The sequence below is a fragment of the Rhinichthys klamathensis genome, unplaced genomic scaffold (assembly GCF_029890125.1).
Source record: "Rhinichthys klamathensis goyatoka isolate OS25496 unplaced genomic scaffold, OSU_Roscu_1.1 h1tg000228l_1, whole genome shotgun sequence".
NCBI classification, from domain to species: domain Eukaryota; kingdom Metazoa; phylum Chordata; class Actinopteri; order Cypriniformes; family Leuciscidae; genus Rhinichthys; species Rhinichthys klamathensis.
In genome coordinates this window covers 371,845-392,603 of record NW_026606752.1, presented here as the reverse complement: position 1 = coordinate 392,603, position 20,759 = coordinate 371,845, and the positions used below count along the sequence as shown (strand labels likewise).

Below are 20,759 nucleotides of genomic sequence, written 5' to 3'. Positions count from 1 at the left end.
ACACTGAAAAATAACAATGCATTAAATAATGTGAGATTGTTTTAAATATGAGTTGGAAAGAATGATACTTTTAAACATAACACTAAACCGTCATTAGGTGTCGCCAGGCGACCGTCTTAATGAGTGAGTCATTGATTCATTCGTTCAAATGATTCGTTCGAACGACTGAGTCATTCATGAATGAGACAATACATGTTTATGGATTGGTCATTGAATCTTTGAGTCAATCGATTCGTTCAAAATGCTGAATCATTGTGTCTCTTACAGCGACAAGAGTTTAACCCTTGTTCAAGTTTAAGGCCTTGTCTTTTTGGATATATATCTTTTTTTTAAATTCCAAAATATGCATACAACCCATATATTTTAAATGTATCGTTTGCTTTAAATTAAATTAAGATTGTATGTTTGGTAATTTAACCTGAGATGAATGTGCTATATTTCAGATCAATATATTTGTTTTCCTTAAAATTTGAACTAACACTAACTTTATTCTCATCTGAATTATAAATAACTTATTCCTGTATAAAATAAAAACACATTAGAATTTTCTTTTTTAATCAATGTAGAATGTGTAATTGAAAAATAAACAGATTAGGGCTCTGAGGACAATAAATGAAAATCAATGCGATATGGTGAATGTCCAAAAGATGGCTCCCACAGACTGTTTTAAATGGGGTTGGATAAACATTTTTTGCTTTTAGACAGTGTGTGCGTGTGATTTTAGTTGGGTGACAGTTGTAGGTTACAGTTTGACAAGAGTTTATAGTTTGACAAAAGCACTTTGTTGTGTTTTATTGCGAGTGTACACAAATATAAGCAAAACACTTTGCAGTTTGAATGATGTCCTCTATGAACAAAATGACGGAGTATGTTTTTATGTGTAACAGTTCAATCGCACCCGCACCCGCACCCGCACCTCACCCACACACACACACAGACACACGCACACACACACACACACACACACACATATTGAAACCTGAGTGAAGTACAAAGCCCATAATGAAGAATAGTTTAGCATCCAAATACATCGCAAATGTTGAAACAGTTTGATTCTAATGAGAGAGTTACGTGAGCCAAACACCACCTACTTTCACTTTCGCTTTCAATTATTTCGGTTATTTCTTAATTATAGTTTTTTTTTATTCTTGTTCTGTTCTGAATATCATTAAATTTAAAGAATTGCTTGTGTAATATTTTGAGTGTATCATCAAAACAGATTAATTCTCTCGGTTTAGTGATTCCCTAGTTATTTTTTTATTGTTTTCATTGTTCTAATCCGGTAAGGCAAGTGATATATATATATATATATATATATATTTTTTTTTATATATATATATAATTTATATATATATATATATATATATATATATATATATATATATATATATATATATAAATATAGCTGCGAGCAGCGATGAAGGGCCAAAGCCGGCGGCACCGCCACCCCGGTGCCTTTAGGTAACTAAAGGAACCGGGGTTGCGGTGCCACCGGCTTGGGCCCGTAATCGCTGCTCGCAGCTATATTTATTATTATTATTATTATTTTATCGACTATTCGGGCACTTTTGGGGCTCTTAACGTGCACGAAAACTCTTGAAACTTTGCACACTGGTCAGAACCCGTGGCCATCAGGGCCGGGCTGAAGCTGGTACCCGGGCGTGGCAGGGGGGCTCGACAGCGCCCCCTGGAACGGGGTCCGAAAACTTGGTCCATAAATCAAACACGCTTGCATGTAATAATATGAAACTCGGTACACATATAGATCTCATCGATTTATATATCCTTTGTACTTTTACTTTTTACCCCAGCCCAACAGGAAGTCGGCTATTATGGTTTGTTTGGAAGCGTATGCCCCTGGAATTCGATATACTCCTCCTAGAGAATTCAACCAATCGCAACGAAACTCGGTCAGCATGATGTCAAGACATTGAGGATGAAAAATTGCCAGGGGATTTCTGATATCTCGAACGGTTTGGCCGTGACGAGGAAACGAATTTATGGCGAATAATGGAAACAGGAAGTGTGTTATAACTTCTGCATACATTAACTGATCTTGATGAAACTTCAACAGTGTGTTCGCTGTAAGAAGCCGATCACATGGATGTGACTATTGTGAGTCAAAGTTATAGCGCCACCAACTGGCAGCAGGAAGTGTGTCACTTTCTAAATGCTTTTGACAAAAGTGGGGGGGTTAGTTTTATCTACAGTTACAAAACTCAGCGTGTATATTCTTCTCATCAAGCCAAACAACTTTCTAATTTAAAGTAATTAGCTCCGACCCTCAGAAAGTCAGATATTGTGGTTTGAATAGGGTCATTTTCTCTCTCTCTCTCTCTGAGCCAATATGGCAAGCCGCCTTAACATTTAATCATTTTAACCTACTAGTCTCTATTTTCATGCTACTAGTACTTATTTTTAGATACTAGTATCTATTCCATTAAGTACTGGTACTTATTCATTAGCGACTAGTGCTTATTCTTTAGTACTAGTGCCTATTCTTTAGATACTAGTGCTTATTCTTTAGATATTCTTTTGAATACGTATTAGTAGCTAATGAATAAGTACTGGTATCTATTTAATAGGTACTAGTATCTAATGACTTAGTACTAGTATTTATTGAATAAATACTAGTATCTATTAATAGGTACTAGTATCTAAAAGGTCATTTTCTCTTTCTCTCTCTCTGAGTCAATATGGCAAGCCGTTTTAACATTTAATCACTTTAACCTACTACTCTCTATTTTCATGCTACTAGTACTTATTTTTTAGATACTAGTATCTATTCCATTAAGTACTAGTACTTATTCATTAGCGACTATTGCTTATTCTGTTTAGAATATTCAAAGTGCTTATTCAATTTTTTTGCTTATTTATATTTTCAGAGCAGAAAATCCGATTTTTCTGCTTATTCAATATTGCATCTAAAAATGTAAGTGACTTGACGTGTGTGTGTGTGTGTGTGTGTGAGAGAGAGAGAGAGATGTGTCTGTTACAGTGACAAGAGTTTAACCCTTTAAGGCCTTGTCTTTTTGGATATATATTTTTTTTATTTAAAAAAATGTGCATACAACCCATATATTTTAAATGTATTGTTTGCTTTAAATTAAATTAAGATTGTATGTTTGGTAATTGAACCTAAATAAATTTTAAATTAATGTGCTATATTTCAGATCAATATATTTGTTTTCCTTCATTTTAATCAACACTAACTTTATTCTCATCTGAATTATAAAGAATTTATTTCTGTATAAAATAAAAAATCCCGAATAATCCATACCAACCAGAGCGCACTATTTCTACAACATCATCAGTGCTGAAGCGAAACTACCAGAGCCGTTCGGCAGATAGCAAGCAGATATTTTGTGTCACGTCGTGCACAATAACCCTAAAGGCACCAGGGTGGCGGTGCCACCGGCTTTATATATATATATATATATATATATAAATATAGCTGCGAGCAGCGATGAAGGGCCCAAGCCGGCGGCACCGCCACCCTGGTGCCTTTAGGTAACTAAAGGCACCGGGGTTGCGGTGCCACCGGCTTGGGCCCGTAATCGCTGCTCGCAGCTATATTTTTGAACTTTATTCTTGTTCAAACAGATGCTGTATGAAGCAGTAAAGTATTGAATGAAAATGTGTCTGAAATATCTGTGTATTTGGCAAATATTGCATTTATTTCACTTCAGCTGTGCTAAAGTATGCAAACACCACGTGAGCGGTCACTACGGGAACCAGAAAGTGTCCGACTTCACGTCTCCGTTTGCAGCTCCTCCCCGCCTGCACGCGGCAACTCTCGCCGATCGGTTACATCCAGCCGCAGCCGATGTCGAACACACCTAGTGTTTTTTGCTCTGCACATAGCGCCATCTGACCAATCAGAGCAGAGTAGACCAACCACAACAGACTGGGCCCTCTGACCAATCAGAGCAGAGTAGACCAACCACAACAGACTGGGCCCTCTGACCAATCAGAGCAGAGTAGACAAATCATAACAGACTGGGCCCTCTGACCAATCAGAGCAGAGTAGACAAATCATAACAGACTGGGCCCTCTGACCAATCAGAGCAGAGTAGACCAACCACAACAGACTGGGCCATCTGACCAATCAGAGCAGAGTAGACAAATCTTAACAGACTGGGCCCTCTGACCAATCAGAGCAGAGTAGACAAATCTTAACAGACTGGGCCCTCTGACCAATCAGAGCAGAGTAGACAAATCATAACAGACTGGGCCATCTGACCAATCAGAGCAGAGTAGACAAATCTTAACAGACTGGGCCCTCTGACCAATCAGAGCAGAGTAGACAAATCTTAACAGACTGGGCCCTCTGACCAATCAGAGCAGAGTAGACAAATCTTAACAGACTGGGCCCTCTGACCAATCAGAGCAGAGTAGACAAATCATAACAGACTGGGCCCTCTGACCAATCAGAGCAGAGTAGACAAATCATAACAGACTGGGCCCTCTGACCAATCAGAGCAGAGTAGACAAACCATAACAGACTGGGCCATCTGACCAATCAGAGCAGAGTAGACAAATCATAACCGACTGGGCCATCTGACCAATCAGAGCAGAGTAGACAAATCATAACAGACTGGGCCCTCTGACCAATCAGAGCAGAGTAGACAAATCATAACAGACTGGGCCCTCTGACCAATCAGAGCAGAGTAGACTAATCATAACAGACTGGGCCATCTGACCAATCAGAGCAGAGAAGACCAATCACAACAGACTGGGCCATCTGACCAATCAGAGCAGAGTAGACCAATCACAACAGACTGGGCCATCTGACCAATCAGAGCAGAGTAGACCAACCACAACAGACTGGGCCATCTGACCAATCAGAGCAGAGTAGACCAATCACAACAGACTGGGCCATCTGACCAATCAGAGCAGAGTAGACCAACCACAACAGACTGGGCCATCTGACCAATCAGAGCAGAGTAGACCAATCACAACAGACTGGGCCATCTGACCAATCAGAGCAGAGTAGACAAATCATAACAGACTGGGCCCTCTGACCAATCAGAGCAGAGTAGACCAATCACAACAGACTGGGCCATCTGACCAATCAGAGCAGAGTAGACAAATCATAACAGACTGGGTCATCTGACCAATCAGAGCAGAGTAGACAAATCATAACAGACTGGGCCATCTGACCAATCAGAGCAGAGTAGACCAACCACAACAGACTGGGCCATCTGACCAATCAGAGCAGAGTAGACAAATCTTAACAGACTGGGCCCTCTGACCAATCAGAGCAGAGTAGACCAATCACAACAGACTGGGCCATCTGACCAATCAGAGCAGAGTAGACCAATCATAACAGACTGGGCCATCTGACCAATCAGAGCAGAGTAGCAGACTGGGCCATCTGACCAATCAGAGCAGAGTAGACCAACCACAACAGACTGGGCCATCTGACCAATCAGAGCAGAGTAGACCAATCACAACAGCCTGGGCCATCTGACCAATCAGAGCAGAGTAGACCAATCACAACAGACTGGGCCATCTGACCAATCAGAGCAGAGTAGACCAATCACAACAGACTGGGCCCTCTGACCAATCAGAGCAGAGTAGACCAATCATAACAGACTGGGCCATCTGACCAATCAGAGTAAGTTCTCAGAAAGGAGGGGTTTAGAGAGACTGGATCCTTTATCAAACTACTTAAGACACTGTGAGAAAAGAGGGGATGATGCAATGTATGTTATGAGAAAATTTGTTTTTTGATCTTGGTTGCATCTAAACTTATTGTAGGAGACCTAAAAAAATATTGGAATAATAGGGGCACTTTAAAAAGACACGTTTCGGAATACCTGCAATCCTCTATAATTTATTACAGTTCGAAAGGCCTCAGCCAGAGGGAAACCATTCAAATCTGTTTTGCTTCTGCAAGTCCTTGACGTACAAGTCACAATAAAAGATGTTTATGCGGACCCAGGGTACCCCCAGGATCCTCCAACTTAAATTCAAGGCTTTTTAAGACCTTTTTAATACCATTTCAAATGAAATTCAATGCCAACTTCGTACCCATTCCGACAGAAGTATGAGGGGAAAATGTCAAATCTGTATACATTTTAAACCCTAGAAAATAATTATGTACAAGGAGGCTACTTGACTGATAATTTAAGTAAAATGTTTTAATTAATTTAATACATACGCAACAGCATTGTAGCGCCCATGTGTATGTAGGCCAGTGTAATTTTGGCAGCCATTTTTTATTTAGTCTTAGTCTTCAGACGAAAATGTTTATTGGTCTTAATCACATTTGAGTCATCCAGTTTTTTATAGTTGTAGTTGACGAAAAGTCTTTGCATTTTTTGTCAACTTTTAGTCAAACTGCAGTTACTTGGTAGTTATTTTATATGTAGCACTTGTGCAGTTCTACATAATTATCCCTTTTTTACCTTTTAAAAAAAGAAAGAAATAATGCTTTAAATAAAACAATGTTCATTAAATTTGCAATGTTAAAAAACATTAAAATCGCCAGTAGGTGGCGATAACTCCCTATCTTTATGAGTGAGTCTTTGAGTCATTCATTAATTGGATCTCACGATTCGTTCAAAGCAGTGGCGTAACTATCGGTAAGCAGGGTACGCGGTTGCTTACGGGCCCGGACCAATCAGGGGCCCGCTTGACTGGAAGATATTGATTGACAGCCGGGGCCCCCTATCGCATATTACTACTTTTAGTTTGATCGCATTTTACTTTATCACGATTTTGTTTTAAATAAATAATGACAACAACATATTTTACAGATCATTAAATACATGTGTGAAACGAACAATCATGGATTTTGGTGTAATTTGTTATGAGCTGGGACTGGGGAATCCCCGGGTCGGCTGTTTAACGTTACACGCGCGCGCCACTTCATGCGTTTTCTCAGATCGGATAGCTACTGATTTATCAAAACTATTCCATTTACAGCTGGTCACATAAATGTGTTTTTGCAAAACAGATATAAATCCGATCTTCAATTTCCGCGCTATATGCAGATTTAATAGAGTTCACGTCACCGAAAGCAACAGATAAGCTGCATTTTATTGATCATCGGCAACAGTACTGGTAAGATCATTTCGTTTCTTTACTTTTAATGAAGATGATTGTGTGTTAAGCGAGCGTCTGCGACTTACTTTCACTTTGATTTGCGATAGTTTGTGCGTTGGCTTGATGAATAGATGCTCATCTGCGGTGATGCGTGTTGTTGCAGAAGCTTCATCATATCTGACTATGACATATAGCCTATAACACGCTCTCACACGTTTATTTTTTTAAGAATTTTTAGAGGAGTAAAATTGACATATGTGGTTTCAACAACCAGATGTATTTACACTTGTCCAGTTTTGTCTGGAATGCGGCCCAGACCTCCTCCTGAAGTGGTTTGAGCGACCGGATTCAAATCCGTCTCGAATGCGTTTCGAAGGGAATTTACACCTGGTCGTTTCACGATTGGATAGCTATACGATCACAGAAAAAGCATGACGTGGCCAGGTGTAAACAGTTCCTTGCGTATTGCATGCAAAAGCCTACTCGTGGACATTGCGTCATCACGTGTTGTAGGGGGCCCGCCTTGATAATCCTGCATAAGGGCCCGGTGTTGGCTCGTTACGCCACTGGTTCAAAGCCACATATTTCGTTGCAAAACAGAGCAATAAGCCTGACAATGCTGTTTTAAATGTAGAACATAACTTAATGTTACCCTTTTTTCTTTTCTTTTTTACTGTTGTAAAAAATTAATGTCACATTTGAAATCGTGTGGATATTCGGGAAACTGCATTCTTGCTCGTATGAACACTGGTGGATATCAGCCTGCATTTTGATCGCAGATTTAGTCGCACAAACAGCGCAAGCGGCTCGTGACAGAACACAGACCGACTGAATGGCACTTTAATTTAAGTAGAACATCTTAAATAAAGATCGCTGAATGCCAACCAGCTTGTCTGTGTTTTCAGATAATCCGCGCTTCAGCAGTGTAGAGAGAGAGCGCGCGCATGGTTGCCAGATACTATTGAAAAGACCGGGTAGAATATGTTCTTTTAACAGAAAAGCTCTTATTTGGGGTTTAAATTCTGTCATTTGTGGCCACAGCGGATTAAACTAGGCTAGGTACTATCTTGTTCTGTACCTCACTTGCCTAGTAACCATAGTAAAGGGGGCGCACGCGATCGCTTTTTCTGCTATGACGTGGAGCGCGAGGTGCACTCAACCAAAATTGTCTCTGACTCAACGTTGCATACTTTTTGAATTAGCCTACATTATTAACAGTTAATTTAGTTACGGTATGAACTTAATCCAAGCAAAGGCAAAAACATAAATAAGACCTTTGTAACGAAATCCAAGACTTGGTATACAAAATTCAAGGCTTTTAAGGCCTTAATTTGAGATGATCAAATTCAAGACTTTTTCAAGGCTTTTAAGACCCGCGGGTACCCTGGGACCCATATCACATGTTTACACTTGAACTTACTTTCAATGCCTCTGCTTTCGAAATCTTTCCCATGTGCCAAGTGATACAGGTATGAGTTGTTCAGCAGAGCCTTAAACAGATAAAAATAATCAATTTAACCATTGTTAAAAGCATTTTGGAAAAGGCAGAGTTTTTTAAATCACAAACCTTTGACGGAATGCAGCCCACGTTCAAGCACGTCCCGCCGAGGGTCACGTTCTTTTCCACACATACTGTCTGTGAAAGAAAGTTATATGTTACCAGCGCAGTCAAAGCAAAAGCCATTGGCATTCGTGAACCGGGTGTCAAACTGATACCTTGAAACCAAGCTGAGCTGCTTTGATGGCGGCGACGTACCCTCCAGGCCCAGAGCCCACAACTGTGACATCAGCATCAACTTTGACAGAACAAATGATTATTTGAATATCATTACATATTAGTGCATTTCACATCATTTAACTTTAAAATAAAGGCCATGGCTGAGAATTTGTAAATACCCCAGTATCGATTACTACAATAAAATGTGATTAAGTCATCTTACTTGCTGCTTTGTCAGCATATGTTCTCGCAGACAGGACTGTGGCTCCGTGCAGCTTGCAGGGAAGGTGCTGACCTCGCTGGAGTGTGCAATAGAAATAGAAACAAAAGAATGTTATTTTATTACACAGATATGGTATATCTTCTCCGTATTATATTTTGACGCTTACAAACGGCAAAGAAAATATCGGAATATATTTTAAAATAAACAATTCACAGGGAGAAAATAAACATTGATTTTAAAGCAATGAACTCAAAAGAAAGTTAATCACGAGTATTAAACAGTTGCATAATTATGTTGCAATAAAGGCAAACTCCAAAATTCTGTACCAGGATTCAAAAGTCTCCATACAAGATTAGATGAAAGATGAACATTTTAAACTTAAATTTAAACTATAAGGAAAAAAAAAAAACTTTAATAAAAATTTGAATTGTTGCCTGTTTTTAAATGACTAAAACTGAAATAAAAATATACAAAATAGTTAAATAGTAAAAAATTTTTTTTTTATATATATATATATATATAAAAATAATAAATATATATATATATATATATATATATATATATATATATATATTAAATATCATTTATATAAAAAAATTATATAACATATAAAGAAATATGTAATTTTTTGCTAAATATAAAAAAACTAATACAAAAGGACAAAAGCACATTACAAAATTAATAAAAGTTAAATATTAATATGAATATGACATTTTTTCTTTATTTCTTTAGACTAGATCACTGCCAATGAGCATCTAATACGACAATATTAAGGCACAGGGATTTTTTTTTCTTCAGTTTGTGGTTGATTATGTTTGCAGACTTTGCACTGTCTAGTACTGATGATAACCCCAAAATAAAAATAATTAGTTCAATAAACAGAAAAACTTTTTTTTTTTTTAAATCTAAATATAGCGGTCTCAATTAAAACCTAGTTTTCAGTCTACCCAGACAGCAGTTTTGGGCATCACAGGCACATTCTAGATAGGCAGCTAAATAATGTTGTATTTAAACTCGCCTGTGACGGTAAAAAGGTGGTAGTAAAAATGATGTGACCTAACGTTATATGTCAAATGACCATGAAACTACACGCTCCTGCAAGTTCAACCGATGATGACAGATTACACAACTAATTCTTAGTTGTGTAACGTAAATATTCATTAGCACTTTCGATAAATGAGATATAGATACAAGTAAATTCATGTAGCTAAATACATAAACTCAATCTGCTTCGCTTGTTTACGGGCTGACAACTGTGCACGCTGACAAGCTAACGTTAGTATGTCGGGCCTACACAGTAATAACATTGCATTTCTGTCTAAACGCTTTCTTTTCATTGTTATGGACTATGGATAGAGATTTAAAGTACAGTGTACTGGGGCACATAAAGAGCCTTTACCGTGGCGAGTGTGCGGTATAGATGGTTCCAGGTCTGCATTTTGACAGTACGTCCCTTCCGAGACCGCTTCACCTACAGCGATCGGTGTGTCCAAGGACTCGTCAATTTACGCATGCGCAGTACGGAAAGCGGTGAGTGTCGCTGCTTGATGATGTCACTCACCCAGCTCGTTTCTCAATCTGCCCCTGGAGAAACTTCTTCATATCTCACAGTCACACATTCATCGTAGTAAGCCCATTTTCATTGTTTCCAAGCAATTATTATTGCCGAATTATTTACTCTTCAAAGAACTCTAACATTCTTAAGATTGTAAAACCTTTTCCGCAGGAAGTATGGTGTATGTATTTTCAGATGGCCATTTGTTCTTCTTTACATTTGTTTTTTGTGTGTGTGTGTAATGGCAACATAACACGGAGAAACTTCAAATCGTCGTCAATTATAATTGAAACAGACTCGAATAGGGACTATATTTTAGCAAAATAAAAAAGCTTTTTGTATTCTATTTTCTACTCCTCTAAGTTTTTTAAAGTTTGTCTCTTAGTTTTAAACACAGCTTTGTATGCAACTGATTACATGATATTCATAATATTTAATATTCATTAATATACATGTGAATAAAATACATTCCTAATTATGTATGGGGGGGGGGGGGTGTTGTGCCCATTCACACTGAATATTAACGTAAAGCAAATATTGTAATATAATAATAATAATATAATATAATATTAAAACCTTTAAAATAAAGTGCATACATACTACAGTACGGAAGAAACAGTTCCCTCTAGTGGTTAGAAAAGGCAACTGATACTCGCAAACTTTTTTTCACAAGAAATGCTAATAAAGTGGGATTTTGCAACGCTCATTTTCGTGTGCGTGGGAGTAAAGTAACAGTCACAGACCATACAAAAATAAAAAGGACATTATGACGTGTTAATTTTCCCTACTGACATCCTAGATTTCTCTCAAACATCCATTCAATAATATGTAAGATTTGTCATATTTCAATTTTTGCTGGATGTAGTATCGAATTTTAGGAATTAAGTTAAATGTATTATTTTACTAAATTAAATACATTTACAAACAATGAGGTAATACAAAATTAACACATTTATATTACACAAAAATGTAAAGTTATAATGTAACTCTATATTTCCCTAAATGTATGGAAATATAGGGTAGCCAGTAACACAATCTAAAAACAGGTCGACTTTAGTTTCCCTCAGTTTCGAGAGACATAATGAGATTGAAGAGGATTACATCGGAAGTAGGTTTAAAGGTTCACTCAAATTAAGCAAAAAGGGAGAATGTGGTGGATTTAGAGCCTCAATCATCATTCACTTTCATTGAATTTTTTTTTTTCTCATATACTGAGAGTGAATGGTGGCTGAAGCTCATTTTTAACTACACAAAAGAAAGAAATTCCTACAGTTAGGAACTTCATAAGTTTTCACCAAAGACTAGGGTGAAATGCTATAATAGTTTTTCTCCTGTCTCCTACAGTGATTTCAAGACGTAATGAACAAAACCACTCTTGCTCCTGACGTTTGCCACCCCCGCTGCGCATGCGCGGTATCATAGCAACAATGATAAACACAGACGGACAGCGGCCAAGATGTCATCGCCGCGGGAGCACGAGGCGGCAGAATACCTCGAGAAACACAAAATTATTGAGCTGATGGATAATTTAACCAGTATGCTCTTCTTCTACAGACCAGGTGAGACTTTTAACGCGTCTCGTAGTAGATTTGTTACCATCATCGTATAAAAACTGTGGCATTTACCTTGCACAGCTTCAATTTAAAATTGAGAGTTTGAAATGAATAGATTGACTGTTCAGATACAGTCTTTTGTAGTGCTTAGAAATCTAGAGTAGTAACCAAATGCTTTCTTACTGTTAAAATTTGTGGTAAAACAGTAAAGGAAAGACAAACGTAATGGCCAATCTCTCATGAATCCTGCCATTACAGATCGTCCAAGGGAATTTCTGATCGACCAACTGGAAAAGCTCAGCCTTTCCAAAGCTCGTGAAGGAAACACTCCGTGCCTCTTCAACGAGTCCAATTTAGATGCTCTGTTTGGAGTCCTGGATCCTTCCCATCAAGGCTTTATTACTCATGGTCAATACAAAGAAGGTAAATCTCTTAGAATGTTGCAGAGGTTGTGAAAGCCTTTGTCCTTTTAGGAAAACCTGTGCTGTAACTACACCAAAAAACAAAACAAAACAATAATAGTAAAATGTGAATGCACTATAAGTAACTTTGGATAAAAGTGTCTGTCAAATAATGCGTGTTAATAAATGTAAAATGTACCAACAGACTTGTTTCTGAATGGAGCATTTATATATATTGTTTTATATTATATTATATTTAGTGCTATCAAATCGATTAATGGCGATTAATCGCATCTAACAAAAGCTTGTGTTTATTACTTACTACTTTAAATGCTCGAGCGAGCTTGTTACAGCTGGATACTGATTGGCTGTCTTTGTTTTTATTGTTCATCATCTGGATAAAATCGTTCTGAACGTGATTCAGTTTCTCTGTGCTGTTATCTTATAGCTAATGTTGAGAACGATTTTTAAAACTAGGCCTAATGCCTATATCTTTATTGTTATTTTTATAGTTATCGTCCTTGGTGTGAACGGGTCTTAAAGGTGCTCTAAGCGATGTCACGCGTTTTTACAGCAAACATCTCCTCACCATCCGCTAGCTGCCTGTCCCCTGAACACACTGTAAAAAAACGCGGTCTCTGTAGACACCCCAGGCTCCACAAACGGCAACAAAAACAAACTGGGGCAACCCGCTCCACAAAACATAACAAACACTGTTCCAGCCAATGACCGACAAGAAGGATTTGAGGGGGGTTTGGGGGGTTAGGGCGCGTACACATGAAGAGGTGTGTGGAGGAGAGAGAAGCATGAAGAGGGAAGTTAGAATTATATTCTCTTTAAGTTTGATATGGCCGACACACGACCAAAGAGACGACTTTCCGATGAACAAAATGCAAAGTAGAGGGAAAAGGATAATGAACGCGCGAAGTCCCGAATAAACATTGGAAAAGCCTTCGAAAGGTGGCAAGAACTCCGCCGGCAGAAGGGCTTCCAATCCGACATTCAGGTAGCTCTGTTTTTGCTGGACAGGTAAATCCATTTTTTTGTTTTTCTAAATGGACGTTCATGTTCGCCTAACCAACACAAGGGAGGGGGAGGGGACAGGATGAGGAGGAGGAGGGAGGGTCTAGCTAGTCTCCGTTTTGTTTGACAATACTTCGAATGTCAATAAGAAGTGACGACACCCAACATCGCTTAGAGCAGCTTTAAGGGATAATCATGCACATCCATCCGGTTGTTGTCGCAGAATAAACCCCGACAGGGTGATCAGGATTAGGGTCTTCCTTCAGCCTGAAGGGGTTTATTTTGAGAGAACAACCGGCTGGATGTACATTATCCTGCTAGCAACTGCTCTCTCCGCGGAAGCTTTGCATTTAAAGACCTAATAAAATATTTCAACTCAGATAAATATTTCGTGTCTAATTATTTACTTATGTGGCAAGTAGCCGTGTAATAAGCAGGATAATTGCGCGGCAAGACGGGTATTTAAGAGATACGCTATATACAGTCATACCACTTATTACACAGCATTTCGCCACATAAATAATTTTGGAGATAAGAGATATTGATTTCAGATTAAACTGTTTTGTTTGTGTCTTAAAATCCAACAGTGTACAAAACAATAGTCACAAAATGGCAGCAGCTGCTTTTGTATGAAAAAAGAGAGCGCGAATCCACAAAACTGGATGGCATGACTGAGTTTTTATAATTTATTAGCTCACCAAATGCAAACCTTCCACGAAGAAAACCCGTTCCTAGCAATGTATAGCGCTGCTGACTTCAGTAACCCGGATGAGCCTGCGTTATCGGCTTTGAGCGGTTGTTATCTGGGAATAACACACCGCTGGATGGCGCTATTGACCAATCAGAATCAAGTATTCCACAGAGCAGAGCCATGTAATAATCTGCGATAACAAATGGCTGAATGTACTTTCTCCCGCTTTTTACACGGCTACTTTCCACAAGTAAATAATTAGACATGAAATATTGACTTAAGTTGAAATATTTTATTAGGTCTTTAAACGCAAAGCTTCCACGGAGAGAGCAGTTGCTAGAGTAGACGCACATTTAAGCGATACCGTACAGTCATACCACTTATTACATGGCATTTCACCACATAATAAATTATGGAGATAAGAGATATTGATCTGAGATGAAACTGTTTTAAAATCATACCTGTTTGTTATCTTATAATCCAACAATGTTCTTCCCAAAATGGCAGCAGCTGCGTTTGTGTGAAACAAGACAGAGCGAGTCCGTGATACTGGATGACATAACAACTGTACACAAAATATTGATTTGAGTTTTAATATTTTATTAGTTTACCAATCGCAAAACTTCCACAAAGAAAAACAGTTCCTAGCAAGCATATAGCGCTGATTTCAGTTACCCGGATGAACCTGTGCTATCTGTTTTTACTGGTTGTTATCGGGGAATAATACACCGCTGGATAGCGCGATTGACCAATCAATAATAAGTAGTAAGTCATGGAGAAACACTGACCCAAGAATTACCCTAATGTACTGCGACTTTAACAGAAGATTTCTCTGAAATCTTCCATTAAGTTGTTTTGTTTATAATTCATGAGTATAAGAATTACACTTGTGGTCTGACTCAGTATTATACGCACAACATTGCTTCCCCGCAGCACTGAAGACACTTGGCATCAAGAATTTCAATGAGTTCCCGGATGGAGCCAGTGATGACAGGATATCACAAGAGACGTTCATAAGAGAGGCGTAAGTAAAACTACTGCTTAAAAAAGAAATATGGGATCGTTTGAATATTCAAAGGCGCTGAATTCAGACCTAATACCTAATGCAAACACTATACGCCCATGCTTTATTGTAGATATTTATTATATGAGCAGTTTGTTATACCTTTGAATATAGTTTATCCATATTTCTCTATTTCTCTGTTTAGGACAGAAGGGCTTGTCAGAAGTTCAGCAACATTCCAGCTATAGGTGAACTCAAGAACTCTGTCCTTAAAAATACGTATCTGTAAACTAGCTTTTGTAATGATTTATTTTATATAGAATACAGTATGTACGCATGTATAGATAAATATGAAATAAAACGTACCAACTGCAAACCATAAAACTTTGTCAAACTTTGCCGGCTGGAGGACCAAAAGGATGGTAAAACATGAAATAAATATTATAAAACATTAAATAAATACAATATAATGTATTTTATAAAATATTATAATGTATATAATTTTTTTTACATGTATTTATTTTGACTAATTCTAATTTTAAAGATACTGAGTGAAACACGTCTTACAATATCAAAACAAAATAAATACCATAAATAAAATTCAAATGTGAACAAATATACAACAGAACAGAATTATACTTTGTCTCTCCATATTTATTCAGTGAAACTGAATAATTTATGGCAACCTCAATATTACAGTTTGAGTGAGTTGTAACCATAACCTCACATTAAAAGTTTTTTTTTATTTAGTAGCAGCTAAAGCTCGATGCAAAAAATACATTTTGCCAACTTACTGACCTTGTGCCCTAATTCATACATTATAAAAATGTGTTTTATTTTTACATGAGCTATTATGCAAGAGTTTTAACCTTCTACAGATTAGTGCTTTCAAATTGATTAATCACATCTAACAGAGTTTGTAAATATTTGTGTGTGTGTGTATATACACTCACCGGCCACTTTATTAGGTACACCTGTCCAACTGCTCGTTAACACTTAATTTCTAAGCAGCCAACCACATGGCGGCAACTCAGTGCATTTAGGCATGTAGACATGGTCAAGACAATCTCCTGCAGTTCAAACCGAGCATCAGTATGGGGAAGAAAGGTGATTTGAGTGACTTTGAACGTGGCATGATTGTTGGTGCCAGAAGGGCTGGTCTGAGTATTTCAGAAACTGCTAATCTACTGGGATTTTCACGCACAACCATCTCTAGGGTTTACAGAGAATGGTCCGAAAAAGAAAAAACATCCAGTGAGCGGCAGTTCTGTGGGCGGAAATGCCTTGTTGATGCCAGAGGTCAGAGGAGAATGGCCAGACTGGTTCGAGCTGATAGAAGGGCAACAGTGACTGAAATAACCACTCGTTACAACCGAGGTATGCAGCAAAGCATTTGTGAAGCCACAACACGCACAACCTTGAGGCGGATGGGCTACAACAGCAGAAGACTCCACCGGGTACCACTCATCTCCACTACAAATAGGAAAAAGAGGCTACAATTTGCAAGAGCTCACCAAAATTGAACAGTTGAAGACTGGAAAAATGTTGCCTGGTCTGATGAGTCTCGATTTCTGTTGAGACATTCAGATGTTAGAGTCAGAATTTGGCGTAAACAGAATGAGAACATGGAACCATCATGCCTTGTTACCACTGTGCAGGCTGGTGGTGGTGGTGTAATGGTGTGGGGGATGTTTTCCTGGCACACTTTAGGCCCCTTAGTGCCAATTGGGCATCGTTTAAATGCCACGGCCTACCTGAGCATTGTTTCTGACCATGTCCATCCCTTTATGGCCACCATGTACCCATCCTCTGATGGCTACTTCCACCATGTCACAAAGCTCTAATCATTTCAAATTGGTTTCTTGAACATGACAATGAGTTCACTGTACTAAAATGGCCTCCACAGTCACCAGATCTCAACCCAATAGAGCATCTTTGGGATGTGGTGGAACGGGAGATTCGCATCATGGATGTGCAGCCGACAAATCTGCGGCAACTGTGTGATGCCATCATGTCAATATGGACCAAACTCCCTGAGGAATGCTTCCAGCACCTTGTTGAATCTATGCCACGAAGAATTGAGGCAGTTCTGAAGGCAAAAGGGGGTCCAACCCGTTACTAGCATGGGGTACCTAATAAAGTGGCCGGTGAGTGTATATATATATATATATTTAATATGACTAAATATTAAGTTATGCAATAGTTGATTAGGCTACTAATGATTACTAAGCAAAGGTTTTCTAAGGGTATAGTGTAATATTCTAACTATTAGGATACTGGATTGACAAGGAAAGTTTTGTAAACACATGTAAGTGAAGGTGACAACGGCTATTTAAATGAAACTTCTGTCACCATCAACTGTTTTTGTTCATACTATGGGTGTGTCTCAATCCGCTCCCCAGCTTCCAAGGCCCTGAATCAATATTGTACATGAATTTAGGCACTGTAAGGACAGTAAGGACCCTGGCTCACTACACATTAGGACACCGATGATTCTGTTTCCGGCGACACGACAATGTCCTCATTGTACAGAATAACTACTGGTATTTATGAACAACAGCAGCAATGACCTCTTTCTGACATGTTTTAATGTAATTTAAAGTACAGTATGATAAAAACTTTACTTGTTACCTATATACGTGCAACATTTCAGCTGTAAATAAATGATAAATGTTAGCTAGATTATGTTCATTAACTCTAGCAATGTATGTTTATGCTGAAATATGATTAAGTAATGGTTTGTATTTAAAAAAAAACTCTATCGTGTGTCGGTAAGGGGCAGTCGTGGCCTAATGGTTAGAGAGTCAGAATGGTAACACGAAGGTTCCCTTAGGTTCCCTAACCCCCAATCGCTCCCCGGGCGCCGCAGTGAATGGCCTCCCACTGCTCCGGGTGTGTGTGTGTTCACGGTTTGCAGTGTGTGTGTGTGTTCACTACTCCTAATTTAACTTGGATGGGTTAAATGCAGCGGCAGATGGCTTCGCATGTCACATGTTATGTGCAGTGAGTTTGCTCACGTGACTTATGTTTCGCACTTCAGAACTTACGTTAAGGGAACGTGTGCATCGATGCTCCCTGGTTTTCACGGTGCATCACGGGACTTTTTAGGGAGCGAACGGTCAGATTTTGCGATTGAGACAGGCCTTAAAATGGCCGACTCTCTGATCAGTGCCCTGACTGAGCTGATTGAGACACCCAATGGCAGTCAATGGGGTCCAGTATTGCTTTGGATCCCATTGACTTTTTCAGATGTTAATTACCGTAATGTTATACAAATGTCATTCACCTTTTATTGTTTTTTTATTGAAACTTTTATTCAGTATACACAATCTAGAAAGTAAATGACGACAGAATTTTTATTTTTTAGTTAACTATCATTTTAACACAGAAACATAGGGAAATGAGCACTATAGTTGTGTCATAGACAAGAGGAAAAAAAAAACCTGAAGAAAAACCTGAATTAGAAAAGACTTTTTTTTCTACTTTGTGTTTCTAAAATATATAAATGTGTGCGTGTCAAATAATTACATTCCTACGTATTATTCTTATTTTATTTTCCTTTTTATTGAATATTTTTATGATTATTAAATTATTATTTATTATTTTTAATTGTTTTATTTCTTAAACTGTTTTTTTAAAGCATAAATAGAACTGTTAAAATAAAGAATTTCACAAAAAATTGTAGCTTTAAAATGATAAATCAATAAATATACTGTGCAGAGTAAAGATAAAAAGTATTGTGACACTTTGTGGTTGCCAGACATCAGTGGATCATGTTGATAGTTCATGTGATTCTCTATACGTGTGGTCACTATAGGACACCTGTGGATTTGAGGGAAACTGACTTCATACACCCACTAAAAATCACCAAACACACACCATGGTTCAATTGCAAAATGACTATACAAGTGAAGTTAGTTTTAGCAGCATTTATTCGCAGATGCCACTCGGTTGATATTCTATATTTAATGCTAATCAACCATGAGAAAGTCTTATTGATGTGAAAAAATATATCACAAATATATCACCAATAGCACATTTATCATTGGACACCAGTTTACCTTTGAGTAAACTGAATCAAACCTGTTAGTAATTAAACTGACAAAATACAAAAGCCCTGTGGAGCGAGTGACAGAGAACTGCTTGCGTTACCAGTTCAATGGGAAGAACAATGTTATGCTAATTATGGTGGCAACGGTTCAGAGTTGTGAATGCATGTGAGGTGTTCGCTGTGTTACGAGGAGTTGTAATGTCCTTTCAGTGATACCTGTTACACTGAGTGTAGGCTACGACTTTTGTGTTTAAACAGACTTAAAACAAACACTAAAATCACATGGCCTAAATTAAATAATAATAAAAACTAAAAGTGATTCTCCAAATAGAAGAAATATCCCATCCAATATTCTGTCCCCTGGATGATTTAAAAAAAACAAAAACATTCTAGTTAAAAAAAAGAATGAAATTGATTTATTGTGTACTCTATTGTGCCTCTTATACTTTTACCAAATGTTTAAAAGTGTTGATTGAATCTGCCACAGTTCCTCTATATTTTGGGCATGTCTCATATCCAGACTTCCTTGTTTCGCTTTTAAATGTATATACTTTTCCCTTAAAATCGTTTAAAAGCTATTTTAATAATTATATGTACAATTTAATTAACTAAAACCATAGCAAATATTTACTGTCCACATAACTTTTGTCATTACCAACAATGTAAAAAAAAAAAAAATTCATGATTTGTTATCACAACATTTTTTTCTTTTTTTCAAATCAACTTAAATAACTAATGTGGTTCAGATAACGCAATATTTTGAGTTTCTGTGGATTAAACCAATCTCCTTCATTAACTCTTTTTTTAAGGCAACCAGGTTACTTACTTTTTAAAGTTAAACCAACAATAATTTAATTAGGTTATGATGTAAATAATAACTGACAGGAAATCACATCTCTTGAGAGTTTGAAGAACAGAAACGTCATTAATTTTATTTAGGCTATTTTTAATTTTAATTATACGAGTAGGCTATGCTTAGTTGTCATTACCAAAGCTGCTTATTAATGAAGTATTTTTGAAATTTGATTCAGAAATTTATTTATTTGTTTACTTGTTTGTCAAAAAAAATAATTAGCTGCTAAGGCACTTGTTGTGTTAGCAATTCCATCACCCCCTCGACATCATTACCATAACACAACAATATCAAAAACCCACAACAGCAGATATTAAAAGCTACTTAAGAAGAGCAAGGCCTGTTTTTATTCCAGGACAAATACAATGTTTAACAAATAAACTTTAAAGAAGTTTTTTCCCCCCAGATTTAAAGTAGTTAAAAGTTTCCCTAATTGTAGAATCACTCATAAATAAATTAAAATATAGAATACAAATTATTAAAATATAATTTAGGAAGGGTATTTGGATTAAAACTTTTTTTTTAAATTCCCCATAAATTCGCTGTCTTAATCGCCAAATACAAGACTCCTTCGGCTTAAATTTGGGTTTGGAATCGCTGCATTTGCAACGCTTTTATGTGGGTGTGTGAAATTAA

The 20,759-nt window shown here is 37.6% G+C and overlaps 2 protein-coding genes across 2 annotated transcripts in view; one reads left to right on the top strand and one right to left on the bottom strand.

The window, feature by feature from the left end:
• Window positions 1-10,545, bottom strand: part of dldh (dihydrolipoamide dehydrogenase) — a 28,275-nt gene extending 17,730 nt beyond the window's left edge. The window contains exons 1-5 of the mRNA XM_056264902.1: window positions 10,393-10,545; window positions 8,994-9,069; window positions 8,770-8,849; window positions 8,621-8,689; window positions 8,474-8,543 (exon numbers count right to left, since the gene is read on the bottom strand). Coding sequence (XP_056120877.1) covers window positions 8,474-8,543; window positions 8,621-8,689; window positions 8,770-8,849; window positions 8,994-9,069; window positions 10,393-10,431 — 334 coding nt within the window. The 5' untranslated portion in view covers window positions 10,432-10,545. The remainder of the gene's footprint in view (window positions 1-8,473; window positions 8,544-8,620; window positions 8,690-8,769; window positions 8,850-8,993; window positions 9,070-10,392) is intronic.
• A 1,420-nt stretch (window positions 10,546-11,965) lies between these two features.
• Window positions 11,966-15,694, top strand: si:dkey-42p14.3 (EF-hand calcium-binding domain-containing protein 10). Its single transcript, XM_056264897.1, has 4 exons — window positions 11,966-12,107; window positions 12,360-12,524; window positions 15,150-15,240; window positions 15,425-15,694. The coding sequence occupies exons 1-4, from the start codon at window positions 12,005-12,007 to the stop codon at window positions 15,465-15,467; spliced, it is 402 nt and encodes a 133-aa protein (XP_056120872.1). The 5' UTR covers window positions 11,966-12,004; the 3' UTR covers window positions 15,468-15,694.
• Window positions 15,695-20,759: the final 5,065 nt, after the last annotated feature.